General features: G+C 38.4%; 2 protein-coding genes across 2 annotated transcripts in view; one reads left to right on the top strand and one right to left on the bottom strand.

Moving 5' to 3' along the window:
- Window positions 1–1,988: 1,988 nt before the first annotated feature.
- Window positions 1,989–7,095, bottom strand: LOC143025774 (uncharacterized). Its single transcript, XM_076185781.1, has 4 exons — window positions 6,914–7,095; window positions 4,789–4,916; window positions 4,642–4,669; window positions 1,989–3,030 (listed from the first exon to the last, which is right to left on the bottom strand). Exons 1-4 carry the CDS (start codon window positions 7,093–7,095, stop codon window positions 1,989–1,991), a joined length of 1,380 nt encoding a protein of 459 aa, XP_076041896.1.
- Prp18 (pre-mRNA processing factor 18) overlaps window positions 3,563–25,760 on the top strand; it is a 67,248-nt gene continuing 45,050 nt past the window's right edge. Inside the window, exon 1 of the mRNA XM_076185246.1 lies at window positions 3,563–4,085. The gene's annotated coding sequence lies outside the window, so the exon portion shown is untranslated. The remainder of the gene's footprint in view (window positions 4,086–25,760) is intronic.

Here is a 25,760-nt window from a genome sequence, read left to right as displayed (position 1 = left end):
CCTATGTGTACTTGTGCTTGACTTTCTTCCTAAACACTGCGTTTGCTATCATCAACTCTAGACACATCACCATCAAGTCTCTACTACCGTGTTTTCCAGGAATTCCACGCTTCCCAATCACTCCGTCTATTGGTTCCTTTCCTACCCTAGCATTAAGGTCTCCCAATACCACTACATTGACATTCTCCTCAAACTCTCTATGTACTCATTTAAATCTATCCGAAAATCTATCCAAAATTCCTCCCTTTCCTATACAAATATAATGGGTAAATTCACACACAAATACGATGTGTGCAGCCAGATCTTGCAAATTCAAGTCTGGCGTCATTTTGAAGGAAACAGAAAACAAAAAAGTTCCATGGTGGCATTTCTAGTATTCAAGTGTCTCGATTAATCTTTTTCGAAAAGTTGTATGACCTTGTATCGACTACCGCTGGGCATTTTCACACACGTTTAAACTTTTGGCTGCTTTATTGTGTTTCCTTAAATATACAAAATCGCCAAGCAGCAGCTAGAATAAGTATACGAGTCGAATATAGACGTCAAAGTTTTAATTAACTCATATGGGACGGTGGTAACCAGATTTAAATGTGAACATCACTTATAGGCGTCACAAGGTTCAATTGGCGGGCTTCCATACCCACAGGTTGTTGGAAACAATTAGTCGACCAGATTATGAAAATATTGCTAATATCAAGGAGGCAAAATTTACTCCAGTCAACGGATTAACACTTTGCAACCAAAGAGTCCTCTTTATAAAGACTGCCAAAACCTGGCAGCAGTCAGAATAAAAGTGATGCATGATACAGAATTGAGATAGTGTAATTCATTCTCTACCGAGCTGTGGTACGAAAAATCACTTGTAATTTCCGTCTTTCTCACACCTGGAAAGAGAATGGAACTGCGCAAAATTTTTGTTTCTTGTTACGGAAGCAATACCTCTGGACGCAGAGTCAGATAGGGACAAAAATACAAATGTTCTGTATGAAAGGCATTGGAATTAATTGTGATTATGTGGTTACATTATTACATAGTTATAGGCCTCTAACTCCCACAGATATAGCCTATATGGCATAAGATTGTTATACGTCTTGTATTACAGACAGACAAATTCAGTTCAACGTGCGGAGTAAAAATGGATCTCAAGTAAAAATTCTCATATGCTATAAAATGTTCCAGACTTCTAAAATAAATAAATATATAAATGAAAAATAAACAGTCCACAAATTCCAATAACGCGTACCAATGATTATGTTCAAACATAAGTAAGTAATACACTAAAAACCCACTGTTGATTGGATTAAGAAAATAAAGGAAATAACGATTTCCGTATATCAGAAGCGTGGACAATCAGCAAAAAATTGCAGGAAAACTTAGAAGCAGCAGAAATGTGGATATGGAGACGAGTACCATGGACAACGAAGAAAACAAATGAAGAAGTATTGAGAGTAATGGAGGCAGACAGGGAATTAATGACAACAATAAGGAAAAGATAGTTGCGATTCTTGGGACATATAATGCGGAGGGAAGGGTTGGAAGAGGTGGTGATGACGGGAATGATGGAGGGAAGGAGAGCAAGAGGAAAGCAGAGGAAGTATATGGACGGGCTGATGAGGGCGACGGGAAAACAACTCAAACCAGCACGGATGTTACAAGTAACTAGGGACCGTGAACGGTGGCGCTCCATAATTGCCGAAGTCCAAGAGGATATGGCACGATGGTAAGGTAAGGTAAGGTATATCTCGATCACTGGCTGTGATCCTCTTCAGAGGAATACCGCTGAAGAGGATCACAGCCAGTGATCGAAATATACGGATATCGTTATTTCCTTTATTTTCTTAATCCAATCAACAGCGGGTTTTTAGTGTATTAATACAAATGTGTTACGACATTACTTAGTAATAAGTAAGTTTGGCATTGAATCAATATACATGCTTACCGAAGTGCTTACCGATGCTTACCGAAGTGATGTCAAAGAGGCAAGGGAGCTAAAGCTCTTGAGAGTAGCCTCTTCTCAGATTTTCTACAATGTACCGGTCATATCTATTCTTAAACATGTTGACACTTGAACTATTAACTACATTTTCCGGTAAACTGTTCCATTTGTTTACTACTCTGGCGTCAAAAAAGTTGCTTCTCTTTGTTGTTCTGAATCTAGTTTTCTTTAGTTTCCACTGGTGCCCTCTGGTCTCATACCTTTCTCTCGGTTCAATTTGGAGGAATTGACTGCAGTCAATATCCTCTTCTCCATTGAGCATCAAGACTTCAATCATGTCCCCGCGTATTCTTCTTGCCTGTAGGGTGGTTAGTCCCAAAGCATCCAGTCTTTCATTATAGGGTTTTTCTTTTAGTTGGGGAACAAGTTTGGTGGCTCTTCTTTGGACTTTTTCCAAAATATTAATGTCTTTTTTCTTATACGGGGACCAGGCTTGTACAGCATACTCCATAAGGGGTCGTACCAATGTTGTGTACAGTGCTAGGAATATTTCTTTATCCATGCAAGTAAATGTTCTCTTGATCCTACCTAGCATAGAGTTGGCCTTGTCAGCAGCCTTGGATATATGTACAGTAGGTGATGTGTCAGGTGTAACATATACCCCCGAGTCTTTTTCTTCTGTTGTTGTCTGCAATGGGAACCCATCTATGTAGTAATTATAGTTTGCATTATTTTTCCCGACATGCATCACTTTACATTTTTCCATATTAAATTTTAGGAGCCATTTTGCGCTCCACTCCTGCAAGCGGCAAAGGTCTTCCTGAAGAACTATTTTATTATCATGACTGTTCACTCGCCTGTAAATTTTTGCGTCATCCGCAAATAACTTCCCACTGGATTGTATATCGTCAAATAGGTCGTTTATAAAGATCAGAAACAAAACCGGTCCCAGCAAACTCCCTTGAGGTACACCACTCCATACATCTAGCCAGGTTGAATAAACACCTCTGATTGCAACCCTCTGCCTTCTGTTTTCCAGGAAGGCCTGAATCCACTTCCTTATGTCCCCTTCAATGCCCACACCTTTTAATTTGCTTAAGAGACGTTGATGTGTAACAGTATCAAAAGCTTTCTTACAATCTACTAAGTATTTCAGCGGCTTTGACCCATCGTTTTTCGCTCATATTTCCGAAATAACCATTCACATCAGTATGATATATTAGCACAGCCTAATTCACACCCTGCCATAATTTTTGACGTTATAGTGCATTCACAAGTGTATTTAATTACGGCGTTTACTCTTGATATTAAAAGTGTCGTAGCCGACACCCGTGAAGTAAATCGAACAGGTGAAGTCGTGACGTCATCACAAACTACCTCGTGTATCCCAAATTCACTTGTTCGATTTACTTCACGGGTGTCGGCTACGACACACTTAATATCAAGAGTAAACACCGTTTTGTATGTCCATTATGTTAAGATTAAGGTGGGTGATAATGCTTCCATGGAACTCCCTCTCCGTAATTGAAGTGCAGATAATGAAAAGAACACATAGTTCGAAATAATAATTGCCGAGGATAACACAAAAAAAGCATATAAGCTTCCATTGTGGCCCTCATATGGTGTATTACAGACAGTACAACTGCAACCACAATAAAATCAAGTTTCATTTGATTTATCGAGTTATCCTCGCAGTTTCGTATATCTATATCTATGTATCTTATTGCCAATAAATCCAAACCAAACCAAAACTGTTTCTATAGTTGACATTACTAGAGTCGAAACTAATGAGCAGAACCAAATAATTTATGCCCTGGAGAAAATTATATAAAGAAAAATAGAAAGTGTTCCATCATAGACAGTGACAGAAGAAAAATATTATATAACACTTTCTGATAAAATATTAGCCAAAATCGAATTCAGTTTTAAGTAATCATTGTAAATTGTAAATATTAGTGGATAACAGTCTTCTATGGAATATCCTAAATAACATACCAGAAAGAAATGAACAATACAAACAAGAGCAGAGTGGAGATAAAAACAAAATTGCTGAACATGAAGTGAAAAATAAAATAAGCTCGTGTCTACGAGAAGTAAACGAAAGCGGCGCTGAGGAAATATAGAACGTTGATATTTGTATTTCATTTTGGTAGGTATTTGTCAACAATGTGTTTGCTATGTATTAGTTTCTTCGATATTTACTATATACTCTTGTTATTTAATACTACCACCGTTTACGTTGAAGTTTATTCATATTTATAGACTTAGCATTTGTCAATTGATTTCAGTGAAATAGTTATAGAAGAATTAGGTATTATTATACTTTCCTGCATGCACGGATTTGACTTTTTCTGTTTTTTCTTAAGAAAGCTAATTCATTTCACCTGGTAGGCCTCTTACTTCCCATGCCAGGCATCAGTAGGTAGGAGGCCACACTCCAATGATCATGATGTGCCAATCATAATTTTTGTTAAGCACAAACAACTGATAAGCAAAAACAGAACTGACTGTAAGGTGCACCTTTCAAGTCCTTTGGTCATGTTAATCACCATTTTCCATTGTCTTCCACCCCAAAACACCTGTAATTTTTTTTTTGTGTGTTTCTGGTGAGATATGTTGTGTATTGAATGATGGTGTACATCATTTCCGTCACAAATGCGTACTTTTCAAGTAATGAATTATTGAAGTTATGTACTTATGCCTACATCTCCTCCCCTACGACCTTGGGGGATCCTGTGGGAAATCGGGGTTTTTGGGTCGGGAGCACTAATAAATCGAGTAATGGGTGTTGCCAAACAGGTGTGAAATCAACAAGAACACAAAAAATATATGAAAAAAAAAAAAAAAATCACCGTTGAGGGCAGGAGTGGGGCTGGCTACCGCCGCCATGTTATTGTTCAGCAGTATTAGCAATGAATCGAAAAATTTCTCACTATATCCGCTATATTTAGCGAAGGCCACTCCAGCCGCGCAAGAGTTGCTAAGTGTAAATTAGGGAATAAATTCATGAAGCTTCGAGAGGACCGAGGGTTGCGATTTTGTGTATAACTAACCTAACCTTAACCTAACCAAAGGTAACCTAACCTAACCAAACCTAACCTAAGAAAACCTAACCTAACGTAACTTAGCTGGGGGCTTTGCCTAACCTAACAAACTTAACCTAACCTGAACCTAACCAAACCTAACCTAATCTAGCTGGGGGCTTTGCCTAACCTAACCTCAATCTAACCTAACCTCAACCTAACCTAACCTAACCTAACCTAACCTAACCTTAACCAAACCTAACCTAACCAAACCTAACCTAACCTCAACCTAACCTAATCTCAACCTAACCTAACCTCAACCTAACCTAACCTAACCTAACCAAACCTAACCTAACCTAACCTCAACCTAACCTAACATAACCTCAACCTAACCAAACGTAGCTGGGGGCTTTGCCTAACCTAACCTAACCTTAACCTAACCAAACCTAACATAACATAACCTAACCTAACCTAACCTAACCTCAACCTAACCTAACCTCAACCTAACCTAACCTCAACCTAACCTAACCTCAACCTAACCTAACATCAACCTAAGCTAACCTAACCTAACCTCAAGCTAACCTAACCTAACCTAACTTAACGTAGCTGGGGTCTTTGCCCCCCAGTCCCGTCCAATCCCCACAAAAGTACTTTTAGTAACGTAACTTGAGCTCTCTTTAAAGTATAACTATTAGTATAAATGTGTGTTTATGTATGATAACTATTAGGTAATAAAGTAAATAGTAACCATATATTCCCTAATTTATGGTTAGCAACTCTTGCGCGGCCGGAGTGGCCTTTGCTAAATGTAGTGGATATAGTGAGAAATTTTTCAATTCATTGCTGAACAATAACATGGCGGCGGTAGCCGGCCCCACTCCCGCCCTCAAAGGTGAATCTTATGTTTTTTCATATATTTTTTATGTGTTCTTGTTGATTTTACACCTGTTTGGCAACACCCATTACTTCATTTATTAGTGCTTCCAACCCAAAAACCCTGATTTCCCACAGGTCCCCCAAGATTGTAGGCATAAGTGCATAACTTCAATAACTCATTACTTGAAAAGTACGCATTTGCGACGGAAATGATGTACACCATCATTCAATACACAACATATCTCACCAGAAACACATAGGCCACATCACAAAATCTTTTTTTTTTTTTTTTTTTTTTTTTTTTTGCCAAAATCATGATTAGCAACATTATGTGACCAACTTATATTCTAAACAACATTCCTTTTTACATGCACTCCCTCAATGGGTATTTGTGAAGTTTCATCTTGCCCACTCACACAACATTTTGTATATTTTTTGCATCTTTGTTATGACAAAAATGACAACTTTTCTTGGTAATATTTATTGCTGAAATTAATATTAAGGGATAGTGGAAAAATAATTTCCACAACCTTCTTTTACATGCCATTTTGTCTCACCCACTCTTACAGCAGTTTATATATACTTTTAATTTTCATTACAACAACACTAACTTTTGGCAGTGACTATTTTTATGCCAAGTTGAATTGAATTGAATTTTATTCGGATACAATCATACATACCATAAGTACAATACATACAAGACTCAATATTATACACAGTATATATAATTGTACATCCGAGGATGGCACAGAAAGTCAAAAGACTTATTTCCACTGTGGTCCTCGTAAGAATAGTCCTCAGGCTATTCTTACAACATGGTTGATAGCACCCTCTATCATGAACTTTTGAACTAAATTTTTATGACAATAAACCTAACCTAATGTAACAATCCTCCTAGGAATGTTGTTTCAAAAATTTATAAATGCACAAATTTATTTTAAGTTGCTAAGGACATATGAAGATGTCTTGGAATAAACAGAAGTCTAGTTCTTACATTTGATTTGGTCGTGTCCCAGTAGTAGATTTCGGCTGGTATTTTCTACCTCCATGCTGACAGCATTAATCTATTGAAAAATACTGCAGCTTAGGTTTGAAACTTCTGTTAAGAGCATGTTTAGTAGCTGACTGTATTGTTCTGGAGTTCCTGGTATAAAAATTTACATTATTAGACTTTTCCCAGCTGGAAATTGATTCTTTTAGAGCTGCATATGAATGAAATTCTGCACCTGCTGCAAGTAATTTGAAATTAGTGGCAGCCATTTTGAATTTAGTTCAAAAGTTCACAATAGAGGGTGCTATCAACCATGTTGGAAGAATAGCCTGAGGACTATTCTTATGACTTGTTGTAAAAATAGCCACCGCGATAACTTCTTGTAGCAATGTGTTTTACTCAAATTAAGATTAAGGGATGAAAAAATAATTCCCATAACCTTCCTGCCACCGACATGTGAAAACAGTGTCATGACCAGGGATTTTTTTTTTTTTTTTTTTTTTCCAGAGCCATTTTTTTTTTTTTTTTCACCAGAGCCATTTTTTAATTACCAGAGCCATTTTTGATACTTCCAGAGCCATGTTTTTGCAGGTTCGATTTCCTTCAAACTATTGGAAGGCTAACTCATTACTCATTACTCATGTGCATGAAAAATAACTTCTAGGTTCCACGAGTGTATAGTAGATTCATGCTTTACTGGTTTTTGTTTTCCTTGGCCCTTGCCCGTAGAATTTGAATTAGGCTTTGCTGGTTCAGAAGCGGTTCCTGCCATCAAAACACTCTCCCTCGTTTCTGAAAAGACTGAATCTGAGGGCAAACCATCTTCTCTCATCTTCATTCGCTTCACTAGAAATCGCTCCATGATGTACAATCATCTAAAGTTTGGCATGGATGTGATGTACGTACGTAGACCTAGCTACCGTAAACCTAAGCTAGCTAACGAATCCTTTTTTATTTTTGTATTTTTTATTCTCCCTCCAAAGATCCATATTTATGAACTGAATATATAATTATCAAATGTTCATATTTATACTTAAATTTATTTACTTTCAATTACTAACCAAACATTTGATTCTATTTTGTTTTATCATAAATACGCGAACGAGGTTATAAATGGGATTTCCCAGTTTCCCTCCTAGGCCTTGAGTGAGTTTGCATGTGCACAATGTACGTATGCATGCGGTGATGTGGTATTGGGTATGGTGCATTGTACATGTAGTCAGCGTGTTGATTGGGCAGCTAGCTGCATGCAACCAATGAACTTCCCTGCATACAGGTACCATGCAATTCACAACTAGTGACATTATGTAGCATGGTAGTCGTGTAGAGTCTAGTCAACATGTACTAGTATACGCGCGCATGCAGCTGATACGAAGCTAGGCTAGGTAAACCATTGAACTCTAGCAGCTATACCATGTACACATACGTACGTACATCAGCAAATTAAAGTTGATTGATGCGTTGCGTTTATGATATCGATTGATAATGCAATGATTGATCACGGGTAAGTTGTGTTTGCTCTGATCCTTTCATCAATGGTGATGTGATTCAGGGATTGCTAAATGATGGATAATGCATGAAAAATGCTGAATCTTGCCTCAGGAGCTCCTGCTATTGGATTTGCGAGAGCGACATTGGAACTTTCCCGAGCGAAATTGCACGTCACTCCCATGTATTTTTTTTTGCTGGTCATGGCTGTCCAAAATGCAAGATGTATGTCTGTCCCTGCATGCATTTTTAGGTTAGGTAGGTAGGTTAGATTAGAATAGGGGGAAAAACATATTTCATGAAGAAATAGTGAGTGATGTTCACAAGAAAAATAATGCTTCATTGGCATGTAGTGGCAAGGTTGCATGATTTTTTTCATCCCTTAATACTAATTTCAGCAAGAAATGTTACCAAGAAAAGATGTTGGATTTGTCATAATATAGATTAAAAAATATACAAAATACTGTGTGGGTGGATGAGATGAAACCTCACAAATTTCCCCCAATGTACCAAGTACATTGGGCCTTTACCCAGACTGACTGCTAGGCCATCATGTGGGGTTGTACTAATTACCGACAACTACTGTCAATTCTGATTATAACCATTATTTGTAGTTAATATTGGCATAAATTATTTGTGCTACATTTTATTGTATCTGAAAGTTTTAAACCATTGGCAATCTTATTTTAGTTGTGCGCACCTATATGATATAGCATTAGAAAATTAGATATTAATGTAAATTATAACACATGAACGTAATATGGGATTTTCTTGGCAGAAATAAAAACCCAAAAAACTTTGCTTCAAGCAAATTTACTAACGAAGCCGCTAAGATATTTACCACCATGCCTGTCTAGTCACTATCAGATGATAGCTTTCATGTTGTGGACTGGGTGTTTTCCAACTCCAGGTGACATTGATAAGTGCTGTTACAAAGACAGTAGGGCTTCCTAAGATTTTATGAGAGAACATGGGGTTCTGCCGTTGTCTGTTAATTGCCCAAGGTACAGGAGTCCCTCAAATAACGCGGATTCGAATAACACGGATTCAATCATACGTGGATTTTATTTCAAAACCATCTCAAATGTAGAGAACCGTTTTAAAATTCGTGACGAGTCGGGCACGCATACGCACACACACGGCAACATCGCAAACATTTGAGGTCCTGGAGCTGCAACGTCTACGTCGTGGGACCACCCCCCAACCCCAAGAGTTGGGGGCCAATCAGCAGCAACCACCCCTGGCCATCAGCTCTACGCAGATGGCACCGATCCCCAAGGAGGAGCTACGCCTACCTGGGGTAGTACCACAATCCTTTTTTTTCCAACACACAATGTTACGTTTTTTCTGCACTGAGGGGTCATTTTCCGGCGATCACCCCTCTTCTTCTACTTTTAGCCGGAGATGTAGAGAGCAATCCTGGGCCCACCACAAAATACACATGCCCAACATGCTCTAAACCCATTACTTCGAGCAGACAGACAAAGGGCTCAGTTCAGTGCAATATGTGCAAAAACTGGGCCCACCTCACTTGTACAACACTTGCTGACACAAACCAATACACAAACACTTGGACATGTTCTACCTGCCCTCCAGTAACCCCAATCCCACCTCCCCAACCACAGCCAACACCCTTACCCACTCCCAATTTCCCTTTGCCCTTACCCCCGATTAGTACTCCCCTTCCTTTGTCCCCGATCTCTCCTTTCCCCCCCTCTGACCCAGATCCTACACCTTCCCCACTACCACCCCAACCTCAACCCCAAACGGCAACATACAACACATACAAAACACACAACATCAACATATTACAACACAACATTGACGGTATTAACACTAAAAAACATGAACTTGAACACTTTCTTAAACAACACAACATACACATTGCAATTTTACAAGAAACAAAATTAAGACACTCACACAAAACACCATCATTTCATAATTACACCACCATCAGACAAGACCGGACTGACGGCAATGGCGGTGGACTCATCACCCTGATCCACCATTCCATCTGTTTTGTGGACACAAGTGCCACAACCAAAATTCTCCTCCCTACCACAGATAACACAACAGAAACCCAATCCATTCGTATCCGCACAGGCAACAATTCAACACTAACAATAGTTAACATGTACATTCCCCCCCAATCATCCCCCACAGTTCCAAACACCTTCAGACCTCAACTCAGCCAACTAACCTCAATCCCCAACCTGATCATGGGTGGTGACTTCAACGCCAAGTCGTCTGCCTGGTTTGTCGACAACCCTGACACAGACAGAGGGCTTGATATACAGACTCAATTCGACTCATTGACTATCATGAACAACACGCATAATCATACACATATCCCATACCAAGCCCTCTACACTCCCTCCTCTCCTGATATCACCTTTTGCTCCCCCTGCCTAACCCCAACAACATCATGGAGAGTGGTCGGAGCCCTTGGCTCTGACCACCTTCCAATCATCATCACCACCAAAACAAGATGCACCCCAGCTGGCCACAGACTTCTTGAAGTTAGTACCAACTAGCTTTATGTAGGTGGAATTATTATCTGGGCTCCCTGATAACATCAGTTCATATAAAGATGCAAAGGTTTATCATAGGGTTCTACTGAACATTAAGTAAAAAGGAGGAAATCCAAGACCCTCTTGTACAGTTATTTTAGTGGCATATAACAGCAAGTCTATGCCTTTATCCAGTCCTCAAATTCTAACACAAATTCTTTGATCATGCATTTTAAAGTTCTGTGGAACCTCTCGAGACTCCCTTGACTTTGGGGGTGGTATGCTGAAGCTAATGTCATCACTGGCTAATCCCATGGTGAATTGGCCTATCTTCTAATCCTGGTATAACATTTGGCCTCACAATGGTGCAGGATGGCCCTGTTCCTATCTTGGCAAATTTTACATAAGGTAGCTACTCTTGGCTGACTCCTGTTTTTTCCACCTTGTCCAACCTATTTCCATCTACACAACAATTGCTATCTTCCTTCTTGCTATTCCCCTCTCCATTGTCTTGCTGTCGTCCTTTTCTTGTCTCCAGTCTTGTGTCTCCCCTTTGCTTTCATTTCCTTTGGGGCAGTTTTCTATCCCATGACTGTAAACTCCACAGGTGTAACATCTACTCTGATTCACATCCCTCCTGTTTCCTTCTACACACATTATTTCTTGCCTAGTGTTCTTGTTTCCCATGTCCTGCCTGTAGCTTTGTTCACCTAACATAGCATAACAGTCCTGAGTTCTATGCCCAAATCTTCCACATCTGAAACATTGGACTGGTTTTCTCCAGCTATCACTTGGGGCCCAATATATCTCTGACTCAGAATTGCATATGTGCTTCTGTTCTCACACTGAGTTTGTATCATACCTTTCCTCCTATTTTCACTTGTTCTTATTGCAAAATTATCTGCAAAACTCACCACTTGAATGTCTCAGATTTCTGCATGGTTACATATAGCCTAGCCTCATTGTTCAGTAAGTTAAGGAACTGTTCAATTACAAACACTATGACTTTCTTAACAGTCGCCACACCTTCCGCATGATAAATGTTTAAAAAAAAAAATTGATGACCTCTCTGCGTGAGATGGTCATGTATTTACACACACATTCCAGACACCAAAGCGAAAGGAAGTGCTGCATTGAGTGCGCCAATCTAGAGGTTTATCGCTGAAAACGAAGGAAACCTATTGTTGTTATTGTACGCGATGAGTAGGCTATGGTACTCGAAGTGACTGGTGAAGTATTCCAGTTCTTGAAGTGGGTATAGTTTTGGCACAATGGAGAAAGATAAAGAAGAAAGAATAACAAATGAACCAACAAAGAGAGGACTAGATGTAAGTATAGTGGAAAGCCCAAGAGGTGTAATCCCCAAAAGACAAGTGCTGTCTCATAGACACACCAAGGAAAAACCAAAGGTGGGAAAATAACTTTTTTTCAGGGTTTCAAAGAAACCCAGGCAAAATAGGCAAAAGCTTAGACATAGAGATATTAGATATAGTAATGCATTAAGGAATCGCGAAGTAAATGATTTAATGGAAAAAATCATAGACTTAAAATTGGATTATCGAGCGGTTCTTGGAGAATTGATTATGTTGCGAAAGAGTAATGAGCAAACAATCAAAGAATTAGGTGACCTAAAGAGTGAAATTGAAATCCTAAAAAGAGAAAACGAAAGAATGAAAAAAAATAAAAATAAATAAGAATTGAAAAAGGAGGTAAAAGAATAATTACAAGCAGTGACGAGAAAGGTGGAAGAGTCGATCAAAGAAATAGACCTCACTGAAATAAAAAATCAATGGAAACAAGAACAGGAAAATAAAAAAATATCCTTTAGTGAAATAGTACAAAACAGATGGAGGAAAATACAAAAGAAACAGTCATAAAAGTGGTTAAAGAAAAGGAAAATTGGGTGAGAGATACAGTTGACAAAGGTAAGTGCATTGTGGTCCATGGTATCCAGGAAAAACATGTATAAATACCAGAGAGAAAAGGAGGAGAAGGAAATAGCTAAGGACTTGAGACTGAAAAAATGGTACATAAAAAAAATGGAAACTTAAACCAAAAAAGGAAGGATAATATGAAACTAAAGGTGGCATACACAAATATCAACAGCATGATCTCTGGAATCAATGAACTAAATGACTATCTAGAAATGGAAAAACCTGACATCATGGGAATTGTGGAGACAAAACTGATAGGAAATATATCAACAAGCATAGTGGGACAAGGTCTATACAATCACTGGGTGAAAAATAGAACAGAAAAGCAGAGAGGAGGTGTCATGATATTGACCAAAAAGGGTCTAAATGTGACAAAGATAAATCGTCGTCGTGGCTATCCCTCTGTCTTCAGAGGATGATGGTCTTCGTTCTGGTCTGAGTGCGGTTATTTGTGCACCCGAAGGTGGCTGATGAGACCAATTCAGGCTTTGAAGGATCTTCCGCATGTTGGGCACGTTGTTCCTTGCGGGAGATCTGGTTTTGGTTGGAGTTGCCTCTCCTTCCTCCTTCTTTGCTTTTCTTCCAACTCTTCACATCGGTTTGTTTCGAATGTTGTTGTTCCTTCGCGAATGGTGGACCTCCAGAAGTTTCGGTCTCTTGCATTTTCTTCCCAGTTGTTGAAGTCGATGTTACACTTTTTCATGTTGGCCTTCAACAGATCCTTGTATCTCTTCTTCTGTCCTCCTTTCTTCCGATTTCCTTCTTTCAGTTGCGAATAGAAAATCTGTTTTGGTAAACGGTCGTCGGACATTCGAACAACATGCCCACTCCATCTCAGTTGACTTTTGATGATGTGAGCCTCAATGCTTGTTGCTTTGGCTGCTTTCAGGACGCTGACATTAGTTCTTCTGTCTTCCCAACTGATGTTCAGGATACTTCGTAGACATCTTTGATGAAACTTTTCCAACGTGTCCAGATGGCGACGGTACGTTGTCCAGGTTTCGGATGCGTAGAGAAGTGTTGGGATGACTACTGCGTTGTACACAGCCATTTTGGTGTCGGTTCTGATATCATGGTCTTGAAAGATTCTGTTACGGAGACGACCGAAGGCAGTTCCAGCACACTTCAGTCGATGTTGAATCTCATCACTCAAGATTTGATGATAGATGACTACCAAGATAAGGGAAATGATCCATGTTTTCAAGGGTTGTTTCTCCAAGCTTGATAAATGAAGGCCAAGGCAATGTAGAACTAATTATGATCAAAATTGTAAACAAAAGGATGAAAGGCAGAAAATTTGTTGTAGTGTATGTACCACCAAAAACACAGGCTGGGTTGGATAGGGAACATTCTAAATTACTGGAAGACACAATGAGTGTGCTAAATGAGTTACTAAAAGAGGATGGAAACAGTAATCATGGGTGATTTTAATGCAAAGGATATAATCTGGGAAGAAATGATAGTAAAAGGGGGAGAAGATCATTGGAGCAACATCCTACTGGATATGACCATCGAATATACCCCAACACAATGGGTTAAGGAATATACTAGATATAGAAATAATGAGGAACCGTCGTAACTAGACTAAATATTAACTTCTGAACCAGATATTGTGAACAAAATGGAGTACAAAACACCAATTGGAAAGAGTGACCATATACTAATAGAGTTTGAATTAAAAGAACAAAACAATGTGGGTAGAAACAATAAGCATAGAGAAGGAAGATTAATGTACAACAAAATGTATTTTGAAAAAAATAAGAAAAAAAATCCAAAACACTAACTGGGAAAATTTTTCCAAAGAGGAAACAAAGATGGAAGACAAATGGAACATATTCAGAGAAAAGTACAAGGAAGGAATTGACAAATATGTACCAAAAAAGAAACAAAAAGAGATTTATATAAAGTGTTGGTATAACCAAAGGTACAGCAAGGCTAGAGACAGAAGAGACAAAGCCTGGAAAAAATGGAAAAAAAAACAAAAAAAAACATCCAAATGGCAAACATATATAAAACTTAGGAATGAATATGTGAATATACGTAGGAAAGAAAAAAGAAATTATGAAAAAGATGTTATAGACAAATGTAAGGATCAACCCAAACTCTTTTACAGATATATAAATGAAAAACTAAAGGAGAAACACGTAATAGTGAAATTGCGTGGAGATAAAGAATATATAGATGGTACAGAAATGGCAGAAGTCATGATCAGACATTTCAGGTCAGTTTTTACAATTGAGAGCTCACAATTTTGGGAAGATAGGAAACAAGAAAGATCACCCAAAATGAAAGAAATAAAGATAACACAAAATGAAATAAGAGATCAAATAAAAAACCTAAATGTCAGGAAATTGCATGAACCAGATGGAATTGCAAATTGGATACTGAAAGAGTGTATAGATGAACTGACAGACAATCTATACAAGATAATGGACTCCTCACTCAAAGAAGGAAAGGTACTGCAAGATTGGAAAGATGCAAACATAGTACCAATATACAAAGGAGGAAATAGGGAAGATCCTACAAATTTCAGGCCAGTATCCCTTACAAGCACAGTAGCAAAAATATGTGAAAAAGTCATCAGAAATAAATGAACCAAACACTTGGAAGAAAATAAAATAATAAACCTTAGACAATTTGGCTTTAGAAGTGGAAGATCGTGTACAACAAACCTAATTTGCTTTTACTCGAGATTAATTGAGATAATACCAGAAAGAGATGGCTGTGTAGATTGTGCTTTCTTGGATTTGCAGGTGTTCGATAAGGTACCACATAGAAAATTAATAAGAAAAATTGAAGTAATAGGAGGAATACAGGGTAAGCTACTAGAATGGATGAAGGACTTCTTATTTGGAAGAAAATGAGAGTGGTATTTAGAGACAAAAATTCGAACTGGGAAGATGCGAAAAGTGGCATCCCACAAGGCTCTGTATTGGCTCCTTTAATGTTTGCCATATATATAAATGATATGGATGAGGGAGTAAATTGTTACATGAACTTCTTTGCTGACGATGCCAAATAACTCAAGAGAGTAAAAATGGAAGAAGATTGTAGATTGCTATAAGAAGACCTAGGCAAAATATGGGAATGGAGTCAGAAATGTGAGATGAGGTTCAACATCAAGAAATGTAGCATAATAGAATTTGGAAAAAGCAAAAATAGAGTATCGGGTCAATACAAAATTTGGAAACAAAAAAGTAAAAAAAGTCAATTCAGAAAGGGACCTGGGAGTAATCATCTCAAGTGACTTGACATCTGACAAACACATCAACAGATTATTGGGAGACTTTTAAATTACTAAGATCAATGAAAGTGGCCTTCGACTACATAGATGAGGAGATGGTTAAAAAGATAGTGGTTACACTGATAAGACTTAAACTAGAATATGCCGCAACATTGTGGGCACCCAGCACAAAGAAGAACATAAGAAAATTAGAAAGAATCCAAAGAGCAGTGACAAAAATGGCACCTACACTGGCAAATCTAACACATGTACAAAGATTGGAGAAACTACATCTGTCAACACTGGAACAGAGAAGAGAAAGAGGTGATTTATTGACCATTTACAGAATTATGAAAGGGATGGAAATCCTCGATAGAGATAACTTATTAAAGTGGGACAGAAGAGAAACGAGGACATGAAAAGAAACTAAAGAAAGACACTTACAGAAGAGACCTGAAAAAGAATAGCTTCCCACATAGTGATTGATGTCTGGAACAAATTGAATGGAGAAACAGTGAATGCCAAAACTATACAAGATTTTAAGAATAAACTGGATGTGGAGAGATACAAAAACGGGCCACTATGAGCATAGCTCTCATCCCGTAAAATACAACTAGGTAAATACACATCCATTTATCTAGATCACTCCTTACATTCGTGGCTAGATCCATATATCCATGGCCAATACCCTTCCTAACTTCTCTGAATTTCTTTCTGAAATACTCTGGAGAAATCTTATATGCCTTTAACCTCTTCAGTACGGGCCAAAATCTCGCGAGCAGCATTAACTGCCAGACGTACGATGTGTCCTAATAATACTCGCATCATAAAATATAGTCACCGCTTATATCAATCGTTCTCTCTTTCACCCGTGAATTTTGATAACCATAGAAAATGTGATGAAGACAGTTTAGAGAGTATGTCATTACGCAGGCGCAACTACAATAAATATAATGAAGACGCCGATATGGCAGCCTCGCGTATCCACTTGCTCCTCATGCCGCCTACGTAGGCGGCACCGTATGGAAGGGGTTAACCTCTTCACTCCGGGGCACATTGCACGTCTGGCAGCATTAGCTGCCCGACGTGTGATGTTGCGTCATAATAATCGCATTATAAAGAATAAAGTCAGTGCTCAATCGTTCGTTCTCTTTCACCCGTGTATTTTGATAACCATAAAAAATATGATGAAGCCAGTTTAGAGAGAATGGAAGTTACGCAGGTACGACTACAATAAATATAATCAAGATGCTGACGTCGGCATCATCGAGCACCCACTTGCTCCTCATGCCGCCTATGTAGGCATCACCATATGGAAGTGGTTAATATTTTGCTCATAATTTGATCATAATCATAAATGCTACCTCTATCAAATACTGTGTACATACTTAAAGATTTTGGGGTTAGTCTAGTTCTTATCATTGCTGACCAGAGGTCCTTTCTCCATCCTAATTGTTTCACTATGGCTTTGAATGTAGAAAAGAACAATTCTGGATAACTTTCAGTAAATTTGGGTATGAGATGACTCACTGTTATGATACTATTCACTACACTTCCTTTACTCACCCCAGTTGACTGTTGTGCTGGCTGTCCTGCTCCAACCCTATTTGTTTCCCTTCAAGAGATTGTACCTCATCAAGGATAGACCTCATTGTGTGATTGAGCTTTAGGTTCCCCACTTATTCTAATTCCACTCATATTATCTACTATGTCATAATATCTACCTCTTTTCCATGGAAGTCTTTCATTTTCAGTCTTAACTTCTTCCATGTAATATCTCTCCCTTAACCTTGGCAATCCTTCATCTATCCCATTTTCTCTCCTGTCAGCCTCCCCACTATGATATCTGCCCCTTACATGTAGGAATTCCTCAAAGTCACGCAATTCTATTCCTTGTATCTGATTTATTTCATCATCTATTCTATCACTGCTACTGTCTGTCACATTGTAATACCTCTCACTCCCATCATCTCTTACATCATAATATCTCTCATTTCTGTCATCTCTTGCATCATAATACCTCGCGTTCCTATTGTCTCTTACAATCTCTCTCATTCCTATCATTTCTCATATATCATAATATTTCTCTCTTCTATTGTCTCTTATATCATAATATTCCTCTCTCCTGTTGTCACTTATATCACAATATTTTCCCCGTACTTGTGAGAATCCACAAAGTCATGACTGTGTTCAGTGCTGCTTGAATTATTTGAATGAGACATACTCTATTCGAAGGCCAGTCGTACTTTGAACACAAGTATGGCTGACACTGTATGTAAACAACAAATATGGCAGATCTTCTGCTTCTGTTTCTATTGTCATGATTTAAATTCACTCTGTGACCTAACTTCTATATTTTTTTTCTATTTCCTATTTCCTTTCAAGTATTTTGCGCACACCAATTATTTAATTCAGTAAAGAAGAAAACTTATCCCAGACAACAGGCCCCCATATATATCTCACAGACTAGCCTTTGTATTTGAGTTGATGTATCAAATCTCGGCCATGATATGAACAGTTCCTTCAATTCACTGGCCAAAGTGATTATTTTGCCTTTTAATGGAATTCCAGTCTTCACTTGTACAAAAAAAAGAGATGATGTGCAAAACTTATTTAATATACATTATATAGATATAAGATTTTGACTTACAATGAAGTTGGTTATGAACAGAGTGTGAGTGCAGGAGTCAGAGAGACTCAATACTCACGTCTTCTTAAATTTATACCATGACCGCACAACATCGGTGCCAAAGACAGGTGCCAATGTGTGCCTCTATAAGGCTGTTCTATCACTATTTGCCTGGCTATTTTCAATCCTACATTATTTGTGTCTGAAGAAGGCTTATAGAATTTTAGTCATTACCTATCTAAACAAATGAGAGAACATAAATACATATGAGAGGATACTACTTAATAGTGTCATTTTTTTTTTTTACATGCTCTCAGACCTCAGAGGGGAGAAGGTCTCAATTTTGTACTCCGCTGGCTTGTAAGTCTTCTGTAACTAGTAACGATCACATGAGAAAAAGCCTAATTCAAGCTTTTATCTTATCTAATTTAAGGTAACCTACTACTTTGTTGGATCTAATGTTATAGTTTGACGAGATAAACACCATATGAGGACGGAGCCTTTATTTGTACGACGTTTCGCTTATTACAGCTTTTTCAAGTACAAGTTGAGATACAAATGCTTGAGATTAAATAAGGGGAAAGGAGGGAACGGGGAGAGAAAAGGGGGGGGAAGGAAGAGGAGGAGGAGGAGACGTTGCCACCAACCTGACACGTCTTTTAAGAACCACCAATTTGGAAATAGTGTGCCAGACAAGCAGAACAATAAAAGACATCACGAAGACGGAAACACACAACAACCAGACACCGGGCACCAAAGCCGGTGTTTATCGTATTCCGTGTTCAGGATGTGATAAAGTTTACATTGGAGAAACGTCACGCGACCTGAATACACGAATACGTGAACACTGTTACGACGTCAGGCATGATGTCACCACCAATGCATGTGTGACACATAGAAACAAGGAAAACCATCTTATGGACTGGAAGAATGCAGAGCTGCTGATACGGGAACCAGACAAAATCCGCAGGAAGTGTTTAGAAGCAGCAATCATTCAAGGAACGAACACTATTGAACAAAACAGGGGCATGTTTAACATATCTCCTCACATTATTCCCCTAATACCCATGGCCAGCAAAATATTAAATATTTAAACCACCCTTTTTGGACATTTCGCCCACGGACGTTTGGGCCAGCATTCTCATCCTTTCCCAGTGTCCAATCCCCCCCCCTTTCTCCTCCTCCTCCTCCTCTTCCTTCCCCCCCCTTTTCTCTCCCTGTTCCCTCCTTTCCCCTTATTTAATCTCAAGCATTTGTATCTCAACTTGTACTTGAAAAAGCTGTAATAAGCGAAACGTCGTACAAATAAAAGCTCCGTCCTCATATGGTGTTTATCTCGTCAATCTTGTCGGCAAACTGCCACTTTTAAGCAATGTTATAGTCAATCTACTAAGAATGGTGAGCACTGTGGTTCTTGCTAGGATGTGGCTTATGGTGCAATATCCGCATCCCCATGTGTCAGTGACATGTCATGGAACATGACAATACACACTCAGATCACTAAACAAGTCTTTCAAAACAGACCACCAAGCTCTGGACTCCAACACCCTCCGGACATAAACCTCACAGAAAAAACATTCCCACATCGGATAACCATACTGGCACGCTTGTGTTCAGGATTGAACATTTCAGCATTGAAACAGTACCAACACAGAATAAACCTGACCACAGATTCTATCAGTCTCAGATGCATCCACCACACAAAGGGCATAGAACTACTTTATACTACATAATACTACTATGTCCCTAGACAACAACACAATATATCTTCCCTGAGTGACTTATAGAACTGCCCAGAGGCCATTGTCAGTTCTAAGGATGTGCTGCAAGAGAGACCAGGGGCAACAAATAGATTGGTAGTATTCAGGAAAGGAACAGTACCTGTGTATGATTACAGCTTAAGTTATATCACCTTATTCTCTAATTGTCATGCCTAGATTTAGATTTAAGTATGGTCTCAGCTCTTACTTTCTATTTATACCTTGCTTAAGGCTTGCATGATTCCAGCTTAAGTTATATCATCTTATTCTCCAATTGTCATACCTAGATTTAGATTCATGTATGTCACAGCTTGGGCTATATCACTCTGTAGCTAAACCAAGATATGAAATACAAGGTAACATAAAAATTACATGAGATTGTTCACAAGGGTAAAAGTACTGTGTATTACAAAACTATATTTCATGGTGTAAATCTACTATTACATCATGACAGGAATACAGGGAATAAATTGATATTATCATTACAAATTCATATTGTCAGAATAATTTTAGCATTATTGTATATGTATCTTTTTCCATTTCTTTTACTAACTGAATTATGCTCCATTGAGAAACACTAACTGAGATACACATGCATGGACTTGTGAAAAATCAGACAAGTGAAAATTTTTTTTTGTCATAATGTAGCACAAACTTAACAACTTAGCACCCAGAGGTGTCCCTTAAGCTAAATAGAATTAACTGGCATAAGTCAGAATAAAATATCAACAGAGAACACTGTACATACACACCTTATAAGGGAGGTAACCAAAAAACAAAGGCATAAAAACCACTCCTACCCATTTCATCCCTAACATACAACCACTCCTCGTTTAACGACGACAATTGGGACCAGCTCGCCGTCGTTGACCGAATTGGTCGTTAAGCGAGTGTATACATGTACAGTACGTACATGTACTGTATGTACAATGTCCAGCAATACATGTATCTTTATTTTCATGTATTTTCCCTCTTTTATACAGTACATTAAAGCTTTATTTGTTTATTTACGGTGGTTAGGTTCCTGAAATTACCGTATATGACTAAATCCGCGTATGCTGACATTCCATATTGAATACCGGGGTATTTTTTAGTTTCGACCATGGGCGCAATATAGCAATAGAAAATTAATTATTTTGTAAATTAAAATGTATCAACGTAATATGCAATTTTGTGGGCGGAAATGAAAGTAAAAAATACCTTGCTACAAGAAAATATGCTAATGAACGAAGTCGGTAGCATAGGATCGGGACGCCATCTTGTCGTCTGCCAACGTCTCTCACGACGACGACAACGAGGACGAGCCGGATGACATTTAATTTGCACGTAATGATTTATTAAACACAGGTTAGGTTAGTTTAGTTTAGGTTAGACGAATTTATCATCCTTTCATTTCTTCGACATCGGCATCTATCATAACAAACATGGTGTACCATTTGTCCGACATGACTTCGTTACTTACGAGATCTGTTTTAGCATTTTTTTTATTTCCGCTCACAAAATTGCATATTACGTTGATACATTATAATTTACAAAATTAATAATTAATTTTCTATTGCTATATTGCACCCATGGTCGAAACTAAAAATTTACCACTACCAGTATATACTGTACCCCAGGTAGTTTTTGCAGCTTGCAGAATGGTAATGTAGACCTAAGCTTCAGAACACTTTACCTCACAGGTAATATCCACCATACAAGTTCATTTATAACATCATACAAATTTGCCTCAGCCAACTTAATTATCGTACACGACGTTGTAACTTCGGGAGATTTACGTTAAACGAATATTGGTCTGTCATAAAGCCCGTCGTTACTCCGAGTTGTCGTTAACCGAGTAGGTCATTAAACGAGGAGTGGGTGTACTCCACTCCCCTCCACCTTCTTTCCTCCCTCTTATCTTGGCACCTCCTAAATGATGGGTCATCCCTGAATCTTGTCCACTGCCCTGGGTCAGAAGCAGTGTCGCAAGACACAGCACATCCACAGCAAGTTCGCATCGTTAAATTGGCGACCCCCCTCTCCATCCCCTCATGCAGAAAAGGAGAAGATGGGGGAGAAATCCCTTTGGGCTGTGTCAATTTATTTCTCACACATACTCCCTCACCCCCTATCCCCATTCCACCTCATGCATCACAGCATCATCCATACACAACCATTCTCCATTCACCCCTATCTTCTGTCCTCTCCTGTCCTTCCTCAACCAACATTCCCCTCTTTCCCAATGCTCTTTTTACCCCATCCATCCATCCATCTCATCCTAGGTTGCCTTATGTTCATTCCTTCTACCTCTGCCTTCCACACCTCTTATTCTAGTCTTTCTTCACTTATTCTTTCCATATGTCCAAACCATCCCAATACTCTTTCATCAACCCTATCTCCCAACTCCTTTTCCACCCCCGTTCTCCTCCTCACCTTCTCATTTCTCACTCTATCCAGCCGCCTAGTAATCCCCATCATACTTCTCAGGCATTTCATCTCAAACACATCTAAATGGCAAACATATAAAAAACTTAGAAACGAATATGTAAACATATGCAGGAGAGAAAAAAGAGAATATGAAAGGGATATGATATGATATGATATGAAAGGATCAACCAAAACTCTTTTACAGATATATAAATGACAAACTATAGGATAAGCATGATATAGGAAAATTGCGTGAAGGAGATAAAGAGTACATAGACGACACAGAGATGGCAGAAGTTATGATCAGACATTTTAGGTCTGTTTTTACAATTTAGAGCTCACAACCCCAGGAGGATGAACAATCTAGAAAGTTCACCCATAATGAAGGAAATAAAAATAACACAGAGGGAAATAAGAGACCAAATAAAAAGCCTAGATGTCAGAAAGTCGCATGGACCAGATGAAATTGCAAATTGGATATTGAAAGAGTGTATAGAGGAACTGGCAGATAAACTACACTTAAACTACCATTAAAAGAGGGAAAGATACCGCAAGATTGGAAAGATGCAAACATAGTACCAATATACAAAGGAGGAAACAGGGAAGATCCTACAAACTTTAGACTGGTGTCCCTCACAAGCACAGTAGCAAAAATATGCGAAAAGATTATCAGGAACAGATGGACCAAACACTTGGAAGAAAATAAAACAATAAACCCCAAACAATTTGGTTTTAGAAATGGAAGATTGTGCACCACAAATCTAATCTGCTTTTACTCAAGACAAATTGAGATAATACAAGAAAGAGATGGATGGGTAGACTGCACCTTCCTGGATTTGCAGAAAGCTTTTGACAAGGTACCACACAAAAAAAATAATAAGTAAAATTGAAAAAATAGGAGGAATTCAAGGCAAACTATTGGAATGGGTGAAGGATCTCTTAACTGGGAGGAAAATGAGAGTGGTACTTAGAGACAAAAGTTCGAAATGGGAAGATGTAAAAAGTGGCGTCCCACAAGGCTCTGTTTTGGCTCCTTTAATGTTTGCCATATACATAAATGATATGGACAAAGGAGTAAATTGTTACATAATTTTTTTTGCCAACGATGCCAAATTGCTGAAGAGAGTGAAAACAGAAAATTGCAGATCGCTACAAGATGACCTGGATAAAGTATGGGAATGGAGCTAGAAATATGAGATGAACTTCAACAAACATCAAGAAATGCATAATGGAATTTGGAAGCGGCAAAGAGTTTTGGGAAAATATACAATTAGAAACAAAGAAGTAAAGAAAGTAACCTCAAAGAGGGATCTAGGAGTAATCATCTCAAGTGACTTGACACCTGACAAACATGTAAATAAATTATTTGGAGAGACTTACAACTTGATCAATGAAAGTGGCCTTTGATTACATGGATGAAGAGATGGTTAAGAAAATAATTACTACATTGATAAGACCGAAACTAGAATACGCTATATGAATGTAGACACCAAGCACAAAGAAAAACACATAGAAATTAGAAAGAATCCAAAGAGCGGCGACAAAAATTGCACCCTCACTATAAAATTTGACATATGAACAAAGATTGGAGAAATTACAGCTGTCAATATTGGAGCAGAGAAGGGAAAGAGGCAACCTGTTGACCATCTTCAGAAGTATGAAAGGGATGGAAGTTCTCGATACAGATGACCTATTGAAATGGGACAAAAGAGAAACAGGAGGACATGATAAGAAGCTAAAGAAGGACAGTTACAGAAGAGACCTGAAAAAGAACAGTTCCCGCACAGAGTGATCAATGTCTGGAACAAACTAAACAGTGAAACAGTGAATGCCAGAACTATACACGAGTTCAAGAATAAAATGGATGTGGAGAGATACGAAAACATGTCTTAACGAGCATAGCTCCCGTCCCAAAAATACAACTAGGTAAATACATTCAAACTCCTCTCTTCCTCCCATATGTCCCATGTCTCTGCCCCATACAGTGCTGTCGGCACAATCACTCCTCCATATGTGAAAAAGCTATCAAAAGTAGATGGGTTAGATATCTGGAAGAAAAAAATATACTGAAACCAACACAATTTGGATTTAGACAAGGAAGATCATGTGCCACAAACTTGATTTGCTTCTCAAGACTAATAGAAATAATACAAGGGATGGATGGGCAGATTGTGCTTTTCTAGATCTACAAAAAGCACTTGATAAAGTACCACACAAAAAGCTATTAAGGAAAATGGAATCAAGTGGTGTTAAAGGTTAATTATTGGAATGGATGGAAGATTTCTTGGCTGGGAGAAAAATGAGGGTAGTACTTAGAGACAAATACTTGACCTGGGAAGTAATGTTAAGTGGTGTTCCACAATGTTCGGTATTGGCTCTGATTATATGTTTGCCATATATATAAATGACTTGGATGAAGATGTGGAATGTTATATGAACTTCTTTGCAGGTGATGCAAAAATACTAAAGTACATAGGAAGATTGTGAATCACTATAGAAAGACTTAGATAAAGTCTGGAAATGGAGTCAAAAGCGGAAAGTGAACTTTAACATCAAGAAATGTATAATGGAGTTTGGAAAAAGTAAAAATGGAATATCGAGGAAATACAAAATTGGTGCAGAGGAAGTAAAAAAAGTGAGCTTGGAAAGGGACTTAGGAGTAATTATCAGGAAAGACATGTCACCAGACAAACATATCAACAAAATAGTTGGAGAATCCCTCAATTTACTAAAGTCAATGAAAGTGGCTTTTGACTATTTGGATGAGGAAATGGTAAAGAAAATATTAGTTACACTGATAAGACCAAGATTGGAGTACACTGTGACACTATGGACACCCAGTACTAAAAATATAAAGAAATTAGAAAGAATACAAAGAGCAACAACAGAGATGGCATCAACACTCTAAGGTCCTGGAGCCGCAGCGTCTACGTCGTGGGACCACCCCCCAACCCCAAGAGTTGGGGGCCAAACAGCGGCAA

This window comes from Oratosquilla oratoria, chromosome 5 (genome assembly GCF_046742065.1).
Source record: "Oratosquilla oratoria isolate Oo_2021 chromosome 5, ASM4674206v1, whole genome shotgun sequence".
NCBI lineage: Eukaryota > Metazoa > Arthropoda > Malacostraca > Stomatopoda > Squillidae > Oratosquilla > Oratosquilla oratoria.
Note: the sequence above shows the minus strand (reverse complement) of the source record. Positions and strands in the feature narration are given on the sequence as shown.

Coding starts and splice junctions, on each gene's coding strand:
- LOC143025774 (XM_076185781.1), bottom strand. CDS start 7,095: ATGGCTGCCACTAATTTCAAATTACTTGCAGCAGGTGCAGAATTTCAT. Junction 4,917..6,913: donor AGTTTCAAACCTAAGCTGCA/GTATTTTTCAAT, acceptor ATTTACACTTAG/CAACTCTTGCGCGGCTGGAG. Junction 3,031..4,641: donor AAGGTCGTAGGGGAGGAGAT/GTAGGCATAAGT, acceptor ACGTCTCTTAAG/CAAATTAAAAGGTGTGGGCA.